Raw genomic sequence first — 17865 nt, 5'->3', positions numbered from 1 at the left:
CCATGATCGTGTGAGCCCCTTTCTTAAATAAAATATGAATCTCCGTCCCGTTGGTTCTGCTTCTCTGGAGAACTCTTATTTAAAATAATTTATGTGTGTGTTTGGGTTGCACGGGGCCTCTGCTGCTGTGTGGGCTTTTCTCCAGTTGCGGGCTGCTAGCAGGGGCTCCTGTCCAGGTGCAGCGTGCGGGCTTCTCACTGCACGGGCTGTCTCCTGGAGCACAGGCTCTGCGGCGTGCAGGCTTCAGTAGTTGTGGTGCATGGGCTCAGCAGTTGCAGTTCTGAGCTCTAGAGCAAAGGCTCAATAATTGTGGCACACAGGGCTAGCTGCTCTGCAGTGTGTGGGATCATCCCGGACCAGGGATCAAACCCGTGTCCCCCACATTGGCAGGCAGATTCTTTACCACTGAGCCACCAGGCAAGCCAGAACTCTTATTTTTTTTTTCCAAACAAAAAATTTTATCTATTGTGCAAAGACAGGGTTATCTGGCTCCGGAATGATCCTGGGCTTCAGTAAGAATCTGTTTTATAACTTCAGCTCCAGTTCTTCTTAGACATTAGAAGAGCTCCCAGGGCCTGTGATCATGGGCACTGATGGCTTGGAGAGCTCTCATACAGAGGCAGAGAGTAAATAAAAAAGTACCCCTGCCCTGATGTTTACAACCAAGTTTTTATCTTTCTGATGGTAGTAATTGTACTTTTCCTCAGTCTGCCTCTTCCCACCCCATTAATAATATTGTCTGTTATTAATAATCAGAGTTATTTCCCCCTGCTTGTCTCTTTGGTGTTTGCCATTCATAAGAGAGTCTTGCCTCCAATCAGTGTTGACCGCTTGTGCTCATTTTTAAGTGTGTTGCACAAATGTCTGTGTGCTTATGTATGAGTTGTCTGCTGGTGATGAATGAACCTTAAATTTAATCATGGGTTCTCATTTTTCTCCAGGAACACTTCTCTAATATTGCTTGATATCTCATGGTTTGCTAAGCATACTTTCAAGTTATTTTGTTTTTTACAGTAAGGTTTTTTAATGTGTTCAGTAGTTTACTCCTCTGGAAAGCAAACTTCCAGTCATTTACCCTGGTGGGGATGGCCAGCAGTATGGGGAGAGAAGCTTAGAGGCTGTTTTTTTTTTTAATACCAGCTTTCATTCACTTAAATTCTTTTCATTTCTGCCCCTCAGCGATCCTTATATATAATCAGTGCCTTCAGTTCTTGTCCTTTCTAGGGGTTCTACAGCAAGCATTTGTCTGCTGCTTCCATTTATTTCCCTCCAGACTATAGGCAAATTCTTATTTTACTGTTTCTGTTTTTTTCTTTTTTTTTAAACTAATTTATTTTTTATTGAAGGATACTTGCTTTACAGAATTTTGCTGTTTTCTTTTAAACCTCAACATGAACCAGCCATAGGTGTACGTATATCCCCTCCCTTTTGAACCTCCCTCCCCTCTCCCTCCCCATCCCACCCCTCTAGGTTGATACAGAGTCCCTGTTTGAGTTTCCTGAGCCACACAGCAAATTCCCGTTGGCTATCTGTTTTATGTATGGTAATGTGAGTTTCCATGTTATTCTTTCCGTACATCTCACCCTCTCCTCCCCTCTCCCCATGTTCATAAGTCTATTCTCCATGTCTGTTTCTCCACTGTTTCTCCATAAATACATTCTTCAGTACCATTTTTCTAGATTCTGTATATATGTGTTAGATTACAGTATTTATCTTTCTCTTTCTGACTCACTTCACTCTGTATAATAGGTTCTAGGTTCATCCACCTCATCAGAACTGACTCAAATGCATTCCTTTTTATGGCTGAGTAATATTCCGTTGTGTATATGTACCACAACTTCTTTATGCATTCATCTGTCAATGGGCATCTAAGTTGCTTCTATGTTCTAGCTATTATAAATAGTGCTGCAGTGAACAATGGGATAAATGTGTCTTTTTCAATTTTGGTTTCCTCAAGGTGTGTACCTAGGAGTGAGATTGCTGGGTCATATGGTGTTTTTATTTAGTTTTTTAAGGAATCTCCCTATTGTCTTCGATAGTGGCTATATCAATTTACATTTCTACCAACAGTGCAGAAGTGTTCCCTTTTCTCCACACCCTTTCCAGGATTTATTGTTTGTAGACTTTTTGATAAGGGCCATTCTGACCGGTGTGAGGTGATACCTCATTGTAGTTTTGATTTGCATTTCTCTAATAATGAGTAGTGTTGAGCATCTTTTCATGTGTTTGTTAGCCATCTGTATGTCTCCTTTGGAGAAATGTCTGTATACGTCTTTCCCCCACTTTTTGATTGGGTTGTTTGTTTTTCTGATATTAAGTTGTATGAGCTGCTTTTATATTTTGGAAACTAATGCTTTTTTAGTTGTTTCATTTGCTATTATTATTTTCTCCCATTCTGAGGGTTGTCGTTTCACCTCGCTTATAGTTTCCTTTGCTGTGCAAAAGCTTTTAAGTTTAATCAGGTCCCACTTGTTTACTTTTGTTTTTATTTCCTTTACTCTAGGAGGTGAGTCATAGGGGATCTTGCTTTGATTTATGTCATCGAGTGTTCTGCCTATGTTTTCCTATAACAGTTTTGTATTTTCTGGTCTTACATTTTAGTTTTTAATCCATTTTGAGTTTATCTTTGTGTGTGGTGTTAGGAAGTGTTCTAGTTTCGTTCTTTTACATGTAGCTGTCCAGTTGACCCAGCACCATTTATTGAAGAGTCTGTCTTTGCCGCATTGTATATTCTTGCCTCATTTGTCAAAAATAAAGTACCCATAGGTACATGGGTTTATTTCTGGGCTTTCTGTCTTGTTCCATTGGTCTATATTTCTGTTTCTGTGCCAGTACCATACTGTCTTGATGACTGTAGCTTTGTAGTATAATCTGAAGTCAGGATGGTTGATTCCTCCAGCTCCATTCTTCTTTCGCAAGACTGCTTTGACTATTCGGGACCTTTTGTGTTTCCATATGAATTGTGAAATTCTTTGTTCTAGTTCTGTAAGAAATGCCTGTTGGTAATTTGATAGGGATCACATTGAATCTGTAGATTGCATTTGGTAGTATAGTCATTTTCATAATATCAATTCTTTCTACCCAGGAACATGGAATATCTCTCCATCTGTTTATGTCGTCTTTGATTTCTTTCGTTAGTATCTTATAATTTTCTGTGTACAGTTCTTTTGTCTCCTTGAAAGTGAAGTCGCTCAGTCGTGTCCGACTCTTTGTCTCCTTAGGTAAGTTTATTCCTAGATATCTAATTCTTTTTGTTGCAGTGGTGAATGGGATTGATTCCTTAATTTCTCTTTCTGATTTTTCATAGCTAGTATATAGAAACACAAGTGATTTCTTTGTATTGATTTTGTATACTGCAGCTTTGCTAAACTCAATGATTAGCTCTAGTATTTTTCTGATACTGTCTTTAGGGTTTTCTATGTACAGTATCATGTCATCTGCAAACAGAGCTTTACTTCTTCTTTTCCGATCTGGATTTCTTTTATTTCTTTTTCTTTTCTGATTGCTGTAGCTAGAACTTCTAGAATGGAGTTCAGTTCAGTCACTCAGTTACATCCGACTCTTTGCGGCGCCATGAACTGCAGCATGCCAGTCCTCCCTGTCCATCACCAACTCGCGGAGTCCATGCAAACCCATGTCCAATGAGTCGGTGATGCCATCCAACCATCTTATCCTCTGTTGTCACCTTCTCCTCCTGCCCTCAATCTTTCCCAGCATCAGGGTCTTTTCAAATGAGTCAGCTCTTCGCATCAGGTGGCCAAAGTATTGGAGTTTCAGCTTCAGCATCAGTCCTTCCAATGAACACCCAGGACTGATCTCCTTTAGGATGGACTGGTTGGATCTCCTTGCAGTCCAAGGGACTCTCAAGAGTCTTCTCCAACACCACAGTTCAAAAGCATCAATCCTTCGGCACTCAGATTTCTTTATAGTCCAACTCTCACATCCATACATGACCACTGGAAAAACCATAGCCTTGACTAGACGGACCTTTGTTGGCAAAGTAATGTCTCTGCTTTTTAATGTGCTGTCTAGGTTGGTCATAACTTTCCTTCCACGGGGTAAGCGTCTTTTAATTTCATGGCTGCAGTCACCGTCTGAAGTGATGTTCAAACCCAGAAAAACAAAGTCAGCCACTGTTTCCACTTTTTCCCCGTCTGTTTGCCATGAAGTGATGGGACCAGATGCCATGATCTTAGTTTTCTGAATGTTGAGCTTTAAGCCAACTTTTTCACTCTCCTCTTTCATTTTCATCAAGAGGCTCTTTAGTTCTTCACTTTCTGTCATAAGGGTGGTGTCATCTGCATATGTGAGGTTATTGATATTTCTCCCAGAAACCTTGATTCCAGCTTGTGCTTCCTCTAGCCCAGCATTTCTCATGATGTGCTCTGCATTTAAGTTAAAAAGTAGGGTGACAATATACAGCCTTGACGTACTCTTTTTCCTATTTGGAACCAGTCTGTTGTTCCATGTCCAGTTCTAAGTGTTGCTTCCTGACCTGCATACAGGTTTCTCAAGAGGCAGGTCAGGTGGTCTGGTAGTCCCATCTCTTTCAGAATTTTCCACAGTTTATTGTGATCCACGCAGTCAAAGGCTTTGGCACAGTCAATAAAGCAGAAATAGATTTTTTTTCTGGAACTCTCTTCCTTTTTCGATGATCCAGTGGATGTTGGCAATTTGATCTCTGGTTCCTCTGCCTTTTCTAAAACCAGCTTGAACATCTAGAAGTTCATGGTTCACATATTGCTGAAGCCTGGCTTGGAGAATTTTAAGCATTACTTTACCAGTGTGTGAGATGAGTGCAATTGTGTGGTAGTTTGAGCATTCTTTGGCATTGCCTTTCTTTGGGATTGGAATGAAAACTGACCCTTTCCAGTCCTGTGGCCACTGCTGAGTTTTCCAAATTTGCTGCCATATTGAGTGCAGCACTTTCACAGCATCATCTTTTAGTATTTGAAATAGCTCAACTGGAATTCCGTCACCTCCACTAGCTTTGCTTGTAGTGATGCTTCCTAAGGCCCACTTGACTTCATATTCCAGGATGTCTGGTTCTAGGTGAGTGATTACACCATCGTGATTACCTGGGTCATGAATATCTTTTTTGTACAGTTCTTCTGTGTATTCTTGCCACCTGTTCTTAATATCTTCTGCTTCTGTTAGGTCCATACCATTTCTGTCCTTTATTGAGTCCATATTTGAATAAAATGTTCCCTTGGTATCTCTCATTTTCTTGAAGAGATCTCTAGTCTTTCCCATTCTACTGTTTTCCTCTATTTCTTGGCATTGATTGCTGAGGAAGGCTTTCTTATCTCCTTGCTCTTCTTTGGAACTCTGCATTCAAATGGGTATATCTTTCCTTTTCTCTTTTGCTTTCGCTTCCCTTCCTTTCGAAGCTATTTGTAAGGCCTGCTCCGACAGCCATTTTGCTTTTTTGCGTTTCTTTTTCTTGGGTGTGGTCTTGATTCCTGTCTCCTGTACAATGACGAACCTCCATCCATAGTTCATCAGGCACTCTATCAGATCTAGTCCTTTAAATCTATTTCTCACTTCCACTGTATAGTCATAAGGGATTTGATTTAGGTCATACCTGAATGGTCTAGTGGTTTTCTCCCCTTTCTTCAAATTCAGTTTATTTAACTGTGTTGAATAATAGTGGCGAAGGTGTACACCCTTGTCTTGTTCCTGATCTTAGGGGGAATGCTTTCAGTTTTTCACATTTGAGAGTAATGTTTGCTGTAGGCTTATCATGTATGGCCTTTACTATGTTGAGATAGGTTCCTTCTATGCCTGCTTTCTTGAGAGTTTTTATTATAAATGGGTGTTGAAATTTGTGAACATGTTTTTCTGCAACTATTAAGATTAGCATATGGTTTTTATCTTTCAATTTGTTAATATGGTGTATCACGTTGATTGATTTACATATATTCAAGAATCCTTGCATCCTTGGAATAAACCCAACTTGATCATGGTATGTGAGGTTTTTGATGTGTTCCTGAATTTTGTTTGCTAAAATTTTGTTGAGGAGTTTTGCGTTTATGTTCATCAGTGATATTGACCTGTGATTTTCTTTTTTGTGTTGTGTTTTGCTGGGGTCCAGCCCCAGTAGGATCCAGGGGTACCCTCAGGATGGACAGCATTGGTGAGTGAGAGAGAGAGAGAGACCAGACCGGACCAGACCGGGGTGTGCAGCAGAGTCTGGCATCGCTTTATTTTTTACCGTAGCTTTTATACCCCAAGTTAGTACATTTCTAAGGGGAGGTGAAAAATAAGCATTCAAAGTTTAGTTTAACATTACGTCAGTTTTGTCCTTCATGAAACCAGGGTGTTTTCTGCATACTTCTTTGTTCATGAGAGTCTTCTTTCATAGTGGATCTTTGTACATTATCTTCTGGCCTTGGGGACTATTAACATTTTATGACCTAAGTGAAGGCAAAGCTGTTTTCCGTAGTCTATTCTTTATTCTATATTCCTTGAGTTTAGCAGAAAACAGAAAAGTTGCATTCTCATGGTACAGCAGGTTGCAACATAGTAGAAATACAATCCTGTTAACCCAAATGTCAGTCTTTGCAAAAGTTCTCAGCTAAATTTATCTAAAAAGTTTACCACACAAAGACTCTGGCTCTGGTGAGGCAGCCTCTGTTTTAGCACTCTAGATTAAAATTAACAATTATTTTATTGTTTCCACACTAGGGCTAAACTCTTATTTTTCTAAATCCTTAACTATATTGACAATAGTTTTTACTGCATAACCTCAGCACAATAACAGCAATCAAATGTTGATCCAATAACCACTTTTAGAATAATATTTTTTGTGTTCTCTAATAGGGCTTTCTCACCCCCCGAAGGGCTCTGTGCCCATTAGGGCCTTTTGTGATCAGGTTCTTTATGCTGTTTATGATTAAGGTGTTGTGAGCAGTCATGTGCATTAGTACATATTTGCCAAACAAGCCAGAGTGCCAGCAAAAGGGTTTTTACTTGAAACATTTCCTTTATCCCTGGTCCCTTCATAGGGAACCAGCATCCAGGAGATTTATTAATTAGGGTTCTATGTTGGTCTTTATTTAGTGAAAGAGGAGCAGGAGAGCTCTCGGCAGGCAACGCAAAGATCTGCAACAGGACGAACAAGGACAACAGCAAGAGGGGGAGGATACAGGGTTGGGTAGAGGCCGGAGTCAACTTGGAGGGTCCCTGGTAGCCTGAATAGCCTTGCGTTTCAGGTCTTCTCCTCATGACCTTGTCATGGGTGGGATCTCCCATAATGACTCCCAGCAGTGTTTGTCTGGTTTTGGTATCAGGGTAACGATGGCCACATCGAATGAATTTGAAAGTGTTCCTTCCTCTGCAATTTTTTGAAAGAATTTTAGAAGGATAGGCATTAGCTCTTCTCTAAATGTTTGATAGAATTCTCCTGTGAAGCCATCTAGTCCTGGGCTTTGCTTTTTGGGAGATTTTTTTTATCACAGCTTCAATTTCAGCGCTTGTGACTGGGTTGTTCATAATTTCTATTTCTTCCTAGTTCAGTCTTGAAGATTGAACTTTTCTAAGAATCTGTCCATTTCTTCTATTTCTTCCTGGTTCAGTCTTGAAGATTGAACTTTTCTAAGAATCTGTCCATTTCTTCAAAGGTTATCTGCTTTGTTGCCATATAGTTGTTCATTATAGTCTCTTGTAATTCTTTGTATTTCTGCATTGTCTGTTGTATCCTCTGCTTTTTCATTTCTAATTTTGTTGATTTGATTCTTCTCTTTTTTTCTTGATGAGTCTGGCTAAAGGTTTGTCATTTTTTTTTTGTATTCTCAAGGAACCAGCTTTTAGTTTTATTAATCTTTACTATTGTTTCTTTCATTTCTATTTCATTTATTTCTCCTTGGATCTTTATGATATCTTTCCTTTATACTAATTTTTGAATTTTTTTGTTCTCCTTTTTCCAGTTGTTTTACGTATAAAGTTAGGTTGTCTAATTGATGTTTTTCTTGTTTTTGAGGTAGGATTGTATTGCTATAAAATTGCCTCTTAGAACTGCTTTTGCTGCATCCCATAGGATGCTCAGGTCTTGATCTCTGATCAGGAATGAAGATTCCACAAGTGGTTTATTATGGCATTTAGTGAGACTAAAACAAATATCCAGCATCGAGAAGCCAAAGACGAACCCCAGACAAATGGCAGCTATAAAATCAGGCAAATAATAATTAAAATAATGGAATATACTCATGCATATATATATATATATATACACCCTCAAGCAAAGTCAAAACAGTTCAACAAAAATACAGTAGATTGACCTGGCGAACAAAGGAAATAAAAAATTATATTTCCCAGTTAAGAACAAAACTAAGTTAAGCACAAACTGGAAAACAAAACTAAACCAAGGTGCCAAATGGGGAGTAAAGCAATGAAAACAAACTAACAAATATGTTGAGAGGAAAGGAAAGAAAGAATAGATACACAAAGTTCAACAGAGGTAGATGAAGCAAATTTATATACATTAAATGTTAACAGCAAGGGGAAAGGAACAGTAGGAAAGGCAAACAAAGGAATAAATGTAGAAAAAATATAATAGGTTTAAAAAAATTAAAAATTAAAATTATAAAAAAGAGAAAAGAAAAAAAAAAAAGAAGACTAAAGAAAAAAGGGAAAAAAACGAGGAAAACTCTACAGAACTGCAAAAGCCCAATGTAGAGGTAGAGGTTTATGACAACAATAAAAAATGTGACTGAGGAAAATAAAAAACGCAAAGGCTTAATTGGATTTCTTAGTGCCAATGAAATTGACAGCTGCAACATAGCGGGGGGGAAAAAAGAAAAAAAAAATCCAAAAGTATCTACAGAACAAGTTAAAAAATAAGAATAATAAATTTTTTTTTCGAGTCAGTGCTATCAGCATCCTTTCCCTCGCTGGGAGTCAGTCCACCTCCCCTCCGTAGGATGCCCTCCAACACTGTGCTGATCTCGGGACCTGCTCTGGGGGCAGCTCAGATTCTCATCTGGTCCTACTCCTGTGAGTTCTTGCCTCCAATGCCCACAGCTGTCAGAGCTAGTGCCTTTTCTTTTATGGGAGCTCTCAATTTGCCTTTTTTATTTTCCATAGACACCGTCTGCTTAGTTGATCACGTGGATTTAATCTGCAGCTTGTGCCCCTGGTGGGGAGGTTTGGGTCTTCTTCCTTAGCCACACTGCCCCTGGCTTTCAGTTGTGGTTTTATTTCCACCTCTGCATGTGGGAGCTCCTGAGGCTGCCCTGGAGGACTTGGGTTTGCCCCTGTGAGGGCCAGGTGTGGAGGTGGTGCAGCTGATTGGGGTCGCAGGGGTTCTGGCAGCACCAGATACTCAGGGGGGGTTGGTGGCTCGGTAGCAGGAAAGACAGTGCCCTAGAAGGGTATGGCAACCAATATTAGCCATTATGCTCCAGTATTCTTGCCTGGAGAAAACCCGCTCTCTGACAGAGAAGCCTGGCAGGCCACAGTCTCCAGGGTGGCAGAGTCAGACACGACCGAAGCGACCCTGCATGCACAGACGCGAGACTTTTTTTGCCTGTGGCCGTGCTGCCCCAGTGAGAGTTGAGCGTGAAGGTGGTGCAGCTGCTTGGCTTGTGGGGACCCTGGCGGCGCCAAGTGGGCAGGGACACGGACTGCTTCCGCCTCAGGAGCTATGGCCCTATCAGGGTCTTTTCTCGAGCATCTTGTAGCTGGCGATCAGAGGGCCTCTTTAGCCAGTCCTTCCCAGTAACTCCAGCCATTCGGGCACTTAGAGGGCTCCCTTCCCTGGGGTCCTGCTCTGTTGTTGGGGGCATCAGGCGCAGAGAGGGGCCCCCCTTCGTCCCCCGCCCCTCCACCGGCTGGGGTCCTGCTCCGTAGTTTGGCGCATCAGTCACTGATAGGGGCGCCCTGGGTGCGGTCCTGCTCTGGAGTTCAGCGCCTCAGGCATTTGATGGGCCATCCTCTCTATTGTTCAGCTGCCCATGCTGGCATGTGGGGGGAGAGAGGCTTTGGTAAGGGCGCCACCCCCTAGCGTGACTCAGCAGTATCGCCTTGCTTCCATGGCTGCCCGGCTTTCCTCCACCAGCATTTCCCACCACGATCTCCTCTCTCTCACATGTCCTCAATCCATCTCTCCACAGTCAACGGCAGCCCTCGCCCTGGGGTTGCTCTACAATCCCTCAGCTCCAGCTCCCAGCCACTGCCCCTTCCAGGGAACCCTCGTCCCTGTCCGGGGTATGCATGGCTGCGGCAAGGACTGTCTGATTCTCATTCCATTTAGGCGGCCACAGGTCAGCTGTTTCCCTCTCAGCCTTAAATGTCTCTTCTCTGACTCAGACAATTACCCTGATGTGGGGATCAGAGCCCTCCTTCAGTTCCCCCACCTGCTGAGGGCAGGCCCAATCCTGCTAACACTCGTGTTTTCCCCCCTAGTTCCTTCCTCCTACTGAGTTTTGCGTGGTTCTATATATTCTTTTCCACTGGTCAGGTCCTCCTGTCTGCTCTCAGCTGCTGTTTTGCATGCACTTCTGTGTGTGAAGGTGTGTTCCTGATGTATCCGGGAGAGAGATGTACTCCACATCTGCCTACTCCTCCGCCGTCTTGTTCCCTCTCTGCTGCTTCTCATTATTGTTGTCCCCTCTTTACTGTCTTTGCCCTTATTCTTTTCCTATGTTTAACCAAAGTCACTCATTTTATACCTTTTTTTTATTAAGAGTAAAAGATAGTTGAGTGATTTTCTAGCCCACCAGAATAAAAAATTGATACTACATTTAATGTCGATGGTTTGACCCAAAAAGATGGCATCATGGAATATATGTAGTTGATCTTATTGATCTGTAGTCTGATTTTATTTGCTTTAGAACATGGTAATGTTTGGGAATTAGTTTTAGAATTTAGGCAAATTCATGTGCTGTATTCAAGAAACTAAAATATATTGTAGGAGGTTCTCAAATTTATAGGAAACTGTTAAGTTCACTTTAAGGAATTTAGTTATATTAAATATTATAAATTATAGCACATTTATTGGTGCCCTTTCCTTATTTATTTGTTAATGTTAGGGAGTCACAGAAGTGGTTTAGTTAATGGAGTCTTTTATCCCCCATCCCAAGTTTGGTAGACTTTTACCACCGAAAACACATGTTTGAGAATTGGTGTAACTCTGTTTAATAGATTTCACTAATACATATCATCCTGTTGTTGTTGTTATTGTATGACTAAGAGCATTACTAAGCTAAGAGTATATCTTAGTAAAAATTGACTAGTCACCAATTGTGGCCCTAGGAAGTGATAGTCAATTAAATACAGCTTAGAACAGGTATGAAATTATTGACTCTGTTGTTGTGTTTTGAGTCCTTCCTCTCCAAAGTGCTGAAATGTGTTTTAAAATTACTTAGTTGCATTAGTGGTTGGATTTGAGGCTTTTAACATGTTTTTCATCAATACCTCTGGGAGAAGAATAACCAAGACCTTTAAATGTACGGTGCATTTTGCATCACTATGTAATTATAAATATTATGATGAAATATTGAAATGATCATGAAAGACGATAACCATTAAGCTTTTCTTTCAGCTGTTAAAGCTCACTAAAAGTTATATTGAGCTGTGGTTTATGAAATTGTTTTGACTAACACCTTCTTTAATAATTGTCTCAGAAGTGGAGAAAAATGCTTTAGGAGAGCATGGATCTTCATTTCAGTTTTCAGATTATTGATGGTGTTTTAGTATGGAGAAAACTTGTTGGCTTTGACTAACACCTGGGTTTATTTTTTTTTTTTTAATTTCCTTTTCTCATGGGCTGCAGGTTTTTTTTACCTGAGTTATGAGTTCCTATCAGTATGTATTTATGTACCTGGTGTGTCATAGTTTATTGTTAGATAATTTATAATTAGGAGTGGATTATAAGCAAATTAAAATTCTGATATCTTTGGGAATTTTGAGATTTTTATAACTACTCAAAGTGTAGATAAGAATTTGTATTTTCTCTTCATTTCTCATTTTGTCTAAATTTTTTCAGTTGCTGGAAAAGTTTTATTCCATGTGAATAGATAGCCTTTCCTACAAGTAAACTAAGATGAGTTTATAGATGATGTTTGGGAAAACACGAATCCAAATGTATTAGCAGTCATAAATATGTTTCTGAACTTTTGTAAGAAAAATTGGACTCTTCTAGTTCTATGTATATCCTCATGTCTAATTTTTTTTTAATTTAAAACGAAAAAAATAGTGGGACATACTTAATTTGAGATCATAAATTTTTTAAATGATAATTTTTTATGGTTATACTAACTTTAACTAGTTTTCTATCAGACCTAAACCATACTGTTTGAAATCTTTGTGACATTTGAATGAGACACTTTCTGCTTTTACATTATAAGTAAAAGTCAATCTGTATTACATAAGTGTAAATAAAACGATGGTTACCTGTATACTGAAAATTTGAATTTCTCCACTATTGCCTGTTTTTTTCATGTGGAGTTGGAGTTTTGTATGACTTACAAAAATCCCCACTTGTTGCGGTTTTAAATCAGACAAAACAGATTTGAGGAAAGTGATGGATACTTTTAAAAATAAAATGTCTGGTCTAGAGAATTATATATGGGGTAATCTCTTGCCTTTCTTCCTAATTCCTTTTTTTCTAGTAATAAGAGTAACTATTTTCTTTTCAGTATATTTAGCTTCCTTTGTGAAATTTTTCTCTCAAGTAAATGATGTGTAGGAAAATGCAGTTAATTTAAGATTTTACCTCCGTATACTCCGGTGCCGTGTGAGATTTTCACGTGGCTTGATGCGAGGGCTCTGTTGGGTGTAAGAGCTGAGGAGTGGGCATGTGCTTCTGTTCTTGACAGGAGCGTCCCTTGAGGTGTTAACGTCCCTTCTGCTTCCCTGCTGTCTGTCAGCAAACGTCACAGCCGTTTCCCTCATCCCCTCAAAGCCGCAACTACTTGTACATCTTTCTGTAATTTTCTGAGTTCTGCGAGGGCATGAGTTACTCTGAGGCTATTTTAAGTCCATCTACCGCTTGATCTGTTTGTCTGCTCTTCCCGTGCATTACTGGGTTTAGGGCAACTCCTCGAGACTTGGTATCTCCCAGTGCTCAGGCTCGGAAGTGAGGTGTGGGTTTCTGGGCCAGGGTCAAAAACTTACCTGCAGTTTCTGCTTTTTTCTCTCTTCTCCCTATTTCTGAGAAGAGTGGAGGGCCTGACACTTCTTCTCTCAGAGATTTATTTCTTCTTCGGGTTTGGTTGCTCTCCTTTGTACTAACTGTTTACTTCATTTTGCTGGGAAGAAAAGGATTTTAAGTTAGATGGGTATTCTGTTTATCCTTCACTTGGTTTACCTCAGTGAAAGAAGTATAAAATGTTTATTTTGTTGTTTCAGTTGGCTGGCAGTTGTGAATTTTAAAAGTATATATTGTGGACTTATGAGCCACTAATTTGTAGGTGTTTGTAAGTTGTTGAATCATAGAATCATATAGCTTCAAGAATTTTTTAAAGAGGTTATCAAGGACCTAGAGATGTAGAGTGATCTTTCTGTGGACATAGCCTGTTAATAGTTGATTTGAGAACATAAATCTCATGACTTCTTGTTCCTTAAGAACACATTATGTTTCCTGCTCTTTGCTCAACAACGCACTGCTTTATCTTCTTTCTTAGTCTTAGCCCATTACTGTCCTCAAATGTCTAAATGCCTTTATATCTACTTCTTATTCTGCTGTATATATTCAGTTGGTATGCTCTTGCTTACACTATTCACGAAGTAAAACTCTGTAACAAAATTATGGCAAACAGCCATTTCAGTTCTGAGAGGAAGCTCAGGTTTTTCAAAACTTAAAGTAATACAAAATTGGGGATAAAAATGAGAAAGTAGATGAGAAAGGATGAGGTTTAGAAAAATTAGAATTTGGCATAATATAGGATATGAGATTACATAGTGTTAAAAACTCTTAAAGGTGTTAGATTCAGAAAATGTGAACACTGTTCATGGTAACAGTGCTAAGGTTCCAGGCTATCTTTTGTTTTGGCCTTTATAAAAGAACAAAAAAAAAGATTAGTTGAGTAATATTATGTAGGTGGATTATAAGGCTCCTTAGTTTTAAGAAACATAAGAATTATATGTGTCTGGTTGCTTTTCAAAAACATGTACACATTCATGCATGCATTGGTATTTCTCAAGTCTAGCTGTATTTCAGTTTATGTGGCCCCAATCTTATTGGATTGATGCTTATTTTATATCTGTTTTGAGATAAGTATTAAACTTTTTTTTTTCCTACATACTCCATTGGTTGATTTCTTTCTATGGCTTTTTACTGGGTGACTTACTCATAAAGAATATTTTAATATATTTACACCATCATTTGCTAATTCATAGGCTAGTGACTTTTGGTTTTCTATTTTGAAAGTGGTCTAGCCAAATTCATTCATTTTTCTTGTCTCTTTCTCAATCTTTAGTCATCAAATTTTGTAGGACATATGCTATTTATTAAGTTTATGGAGCTACTTAATTCCATCTTCCTCTCTTTTGTTTCTTAAGGAAACAAAACCAAAACCTTTGTCCTTGGTCGTCTTTGCTGCCTTCTTTCAAACTATTTCAGTTAAATTACTGGGATATACTGATATAGAACTAAAAGGGCAAGATATATATAGGTAGACTCATTTAGTTTATCTAGAATCTAACTGTTGCTGACTTGTTTTGTTTCCATTTTAATGTCAATTATTTATGTGTTCATGGGCTGCTAGGTAGAGAGCATGTTTAACAAAACTTTTCCACGACGAGCCAAAGTATGTAATTGATATGGGTGATGTTTTTTGTAATTGTTGTTTTAAAGAAATAACCTACTAAGTGAACTTTGTTCAGCTATTGTCTACTATTTTTTTAGGAGTGGCAGAATTCTATTCAGAAGAATGCAGGCCTTGCTTTTATTGAACTTGTCAATGAAGGAAGGTAATCTATTTTATATCCATTTATATTTTACTTTAGAATCTTGTTATTTTTTGCTATTTGAACTAATATTTTTGGTATTGATTTTACAGACAGTAATATAGTGAGTTAGATATTAATTATTATAAATACTTAAGTATTTTATCATTTTATTGTTATCTTCATGGTTATATGCTTCATGGTAAAGTCTATTCTTTATTTTTCAATAAGTAAGGCTGAGTTTGGCAAAAATAAACTGATGATTCTATTTGCAGATATGGAGAAAACAAATCTTTTTCAAACTTTCTCAAATTCCATTATATTTTAGAGCAATAATAAGACTAACATGTCTATATCATCTCATGTCATGGCCTGGGTATAAGGGAAGAAGAATTCAGGGAAAGAAAATCCAGTAATAAGAAACATGAAGTACAGATATAAAAAGAAAGATACAAGTGTGAAAAGAGATTTAAGGAAGTGAGAAAATCAAGGTAAAAATGAAGAAACGATGAGTGGACTACTTTATGCCTGTTTTGTGGCATCTGATTTTGGATTGTACACTCCATAGAATTCTCCAGGCCAGAATACTGGAGTGGGTAACCATTCCCTTCTCCAGGGGATCTTCCCAGCCCAGAGATTGAACCCAGGTCTCCTGCATTATAGGCTGATTCTTTACCAGCTGAGCCACTGGGGAAGCCTGGTTTTGGATTAGTTGAACTAAAGACCCAGAGTATAGATTAAAAGGTGTGATTGACTGCTATTGGAAATAGCATTCAGAACATAGTTATTGTTTAAGAATGTTTCCTTATAGTGTTCTGGCTAACACGGAGAAACAGACACCATCACTCACAGGAAAATTTTGAAGCAGTAGCTAGGAATTCAGCCTCTGTCTCGTTAATGTTATAAAAAAGGGAACTGTTCCTCTCTTGGTAAGTGGGCTGAGGTGACCTCTAAAAATGGTGCACTACTCACTCGACCCAGAAAACCCCACAGAATCATGCAAATCAAGAGGTTTAGATCTTCGTGTTCACTTTAAGAACGCTCGTGAAACTGCCCAGGCCATGAAGGGTGTGCATATCCAGACAGCCACCAAGCATCTGACGGAGGTCACTTTACAGAAGCAGTGTGAGCCATCCCACCCCTGCAGCGGTGGGGTTGGCAGGTGTGCACAGGCCGAACGGTGGGGCTGGACGCAGGGTCGGTGGCTCAGAAGGTGTGCTGAACTTTTATTGCATGTGCTTAAAAATGCAGAGTAATGCTGAGCTTAAGGGCTTAGATGTAGATTCTCTGGTCATTGAGCACATTCAGGTGAACACAGCCCTCAAGATGCTGCTCAGGGTTACAGAGCTCATGGTCGGATCAACCCCTGCATGAGCTCTCCTTGCCGCACGGAGATGATCCTTACTGAAAAGGAACAGGTTGTTCCTAAACCAGAAGAGGAGGTTGCACGGAAGAAAAAGATATCCCAGAAGAAACTGAAGAAACAAAAACTTACGACCCGGGAAGAAATGTCACAAAAATAAATGCAAGTAAAAGTAAAAAATGGACTTCCCTGGTCGCTCAGATGGTAAAAGCATCTGTCTACAGTGTCGGAGACCTGGGTTCAATCCCTGGGTCGGGAACATTCCCTGGAGAAGGCAGTGGCAACCCACTCCAGTACTCTTGCCTGGAAAATCCCATGCACAGAGGAGCCTGGTAGGCTACAGTCCATGGGGTCACGAAGAGTCGGTCCCGACTGAGCAGCTCCACTTTCTTTTTCAAAATTAAAAAAAAAAAAAAGGAACTGTTTATTTTATATTAAATGCTACTAAGATTATTCCACTTATCAAATAATTATAGGTGCTCACAGATTAGTACTGAATACAGATAAATAAACCTGCAACCAACTGCTAAATTCTGTGCTAGAAGGTAGGAATGAGAATGAAGGGAAAGACTTCACAATTTAGTATTGCAGAGTTAGGTAAAACCTCCCTAGGGAAACATGATTCCTGAGATGTATTTTCAAGGATGAGTTGTGTTAGTAAAATAGACTTTGAAAAAGTGGGGGTTATGGGTAAGTTGGAGAAGACATATGTGTGAAAAGCATTCTTTTTTTTTTTTTGAAAAGCATTCTTAATAGAGGGAATATAATATCTGAAGATGCTGTGATGTGGGATGCTGTGTGGGTGTGTGAATTGTGAGTTGTATGTGAATTGGTCATCTGGATCATAAAAGGTCTAACGTGGTGTGTTTGAGCTTTCTTATCTAAACAAAGGCAGTGGGAAGCTTTGAAAGATTTTTAGAAAAGAAGTATGATTGTAATATTTGGATTTTGAAAAAATAACTAGCAGTGATCTTAGGACGGGTTGAAGGAGAGGAGACCTGGTTGAAACGAGGAACAATAACAAAATTATTACAGTGATCTATGTGAGAAGCAGAACTAATCATAGTTTGGAGTCTGACAAGTGTTGGGAAATCAATAATATTTCTCAATGAGTGAATGACTAATTTAGTCTCACTTTCAGCAAAAATTTCAAAGTGCTTACTCACCAAGAAAAAAGCTCTTTGGCTGAATTTCAGCACTGAGGAATTAGATGCTTTTATAGTGTATATATATAAAAAGAGACTGAGTGCTGTTGATCGAATATGTATTTGCTCTACTTAATGCAAAACACTGATTAACACCAGTTTTTTCTTTTTTTAAAGAAAACTTGTTATAAAAGTCAATTTTGTTTAGGTTCTACTAAGTGTAAATGCCCTCAATTATGCAAGTTACTGTTACATTTAATAGATAAGGCAGAATAGCCTTGTGATTAATAGTATTAGCTTTGAAGTTAACTTAGGGTTCAAGTGCCAGCTTTGATATTTGGGAAGTACTGTTACTTCTGTGAGCCTCTGTTTCCTCATCTATTCATTCAGCCAGTATATATGCACTGACTTTGTATCATAATTGTCCTTGATTCTTTGGATACAACAATAAACAAAGCAGCCAAAGAT

At 39.1% G+C, this 17865-nt stretch overlaps 1 protein-coding gene across 4 annotated transcripts in view; it reads left to right on the top strand.

The window, feature by feature from the left end:
- The window catches only part of LRBA (LPS responsive beige-like anchor protein), a 723276-nt gene that overhangs the window by 228045 nt on the left and 477366 nt on the right, over nucleotides 1–17865 (top strand). For all 4 annotated transcript variants that reach the window (XM_043902582.1, XM_043902581.1, XM_043902579.1 and 1 more), the window contains exon 35: nucleotides 14849–14913. In XM_043902582.1, coding sequence (XP_043758517.1) covers nucleotides 14849–14913 — 65 coding nt within the window. The remainder of the gene's footprint in view (nucleotides 1–14848; nucleotides 14914–17865) is intronic.

This window comes from Cervus elaphus, chromosome 5 (assembly GCF_910594005.1).
Source record: "Cervus elaphus chromosome 5, mCerEla1.1, whole genome shotgun sequence".
NCBI lineage: Eukaryota > Metazoa > Chordata > Mammalia > Artiodactyla > Cervidae > Cervus > Cervus elaphus.
Note: the sequence above shows the minus strand (reverse complement) of the source record. Positions and strands in the feature narration are given on the sequence as shown.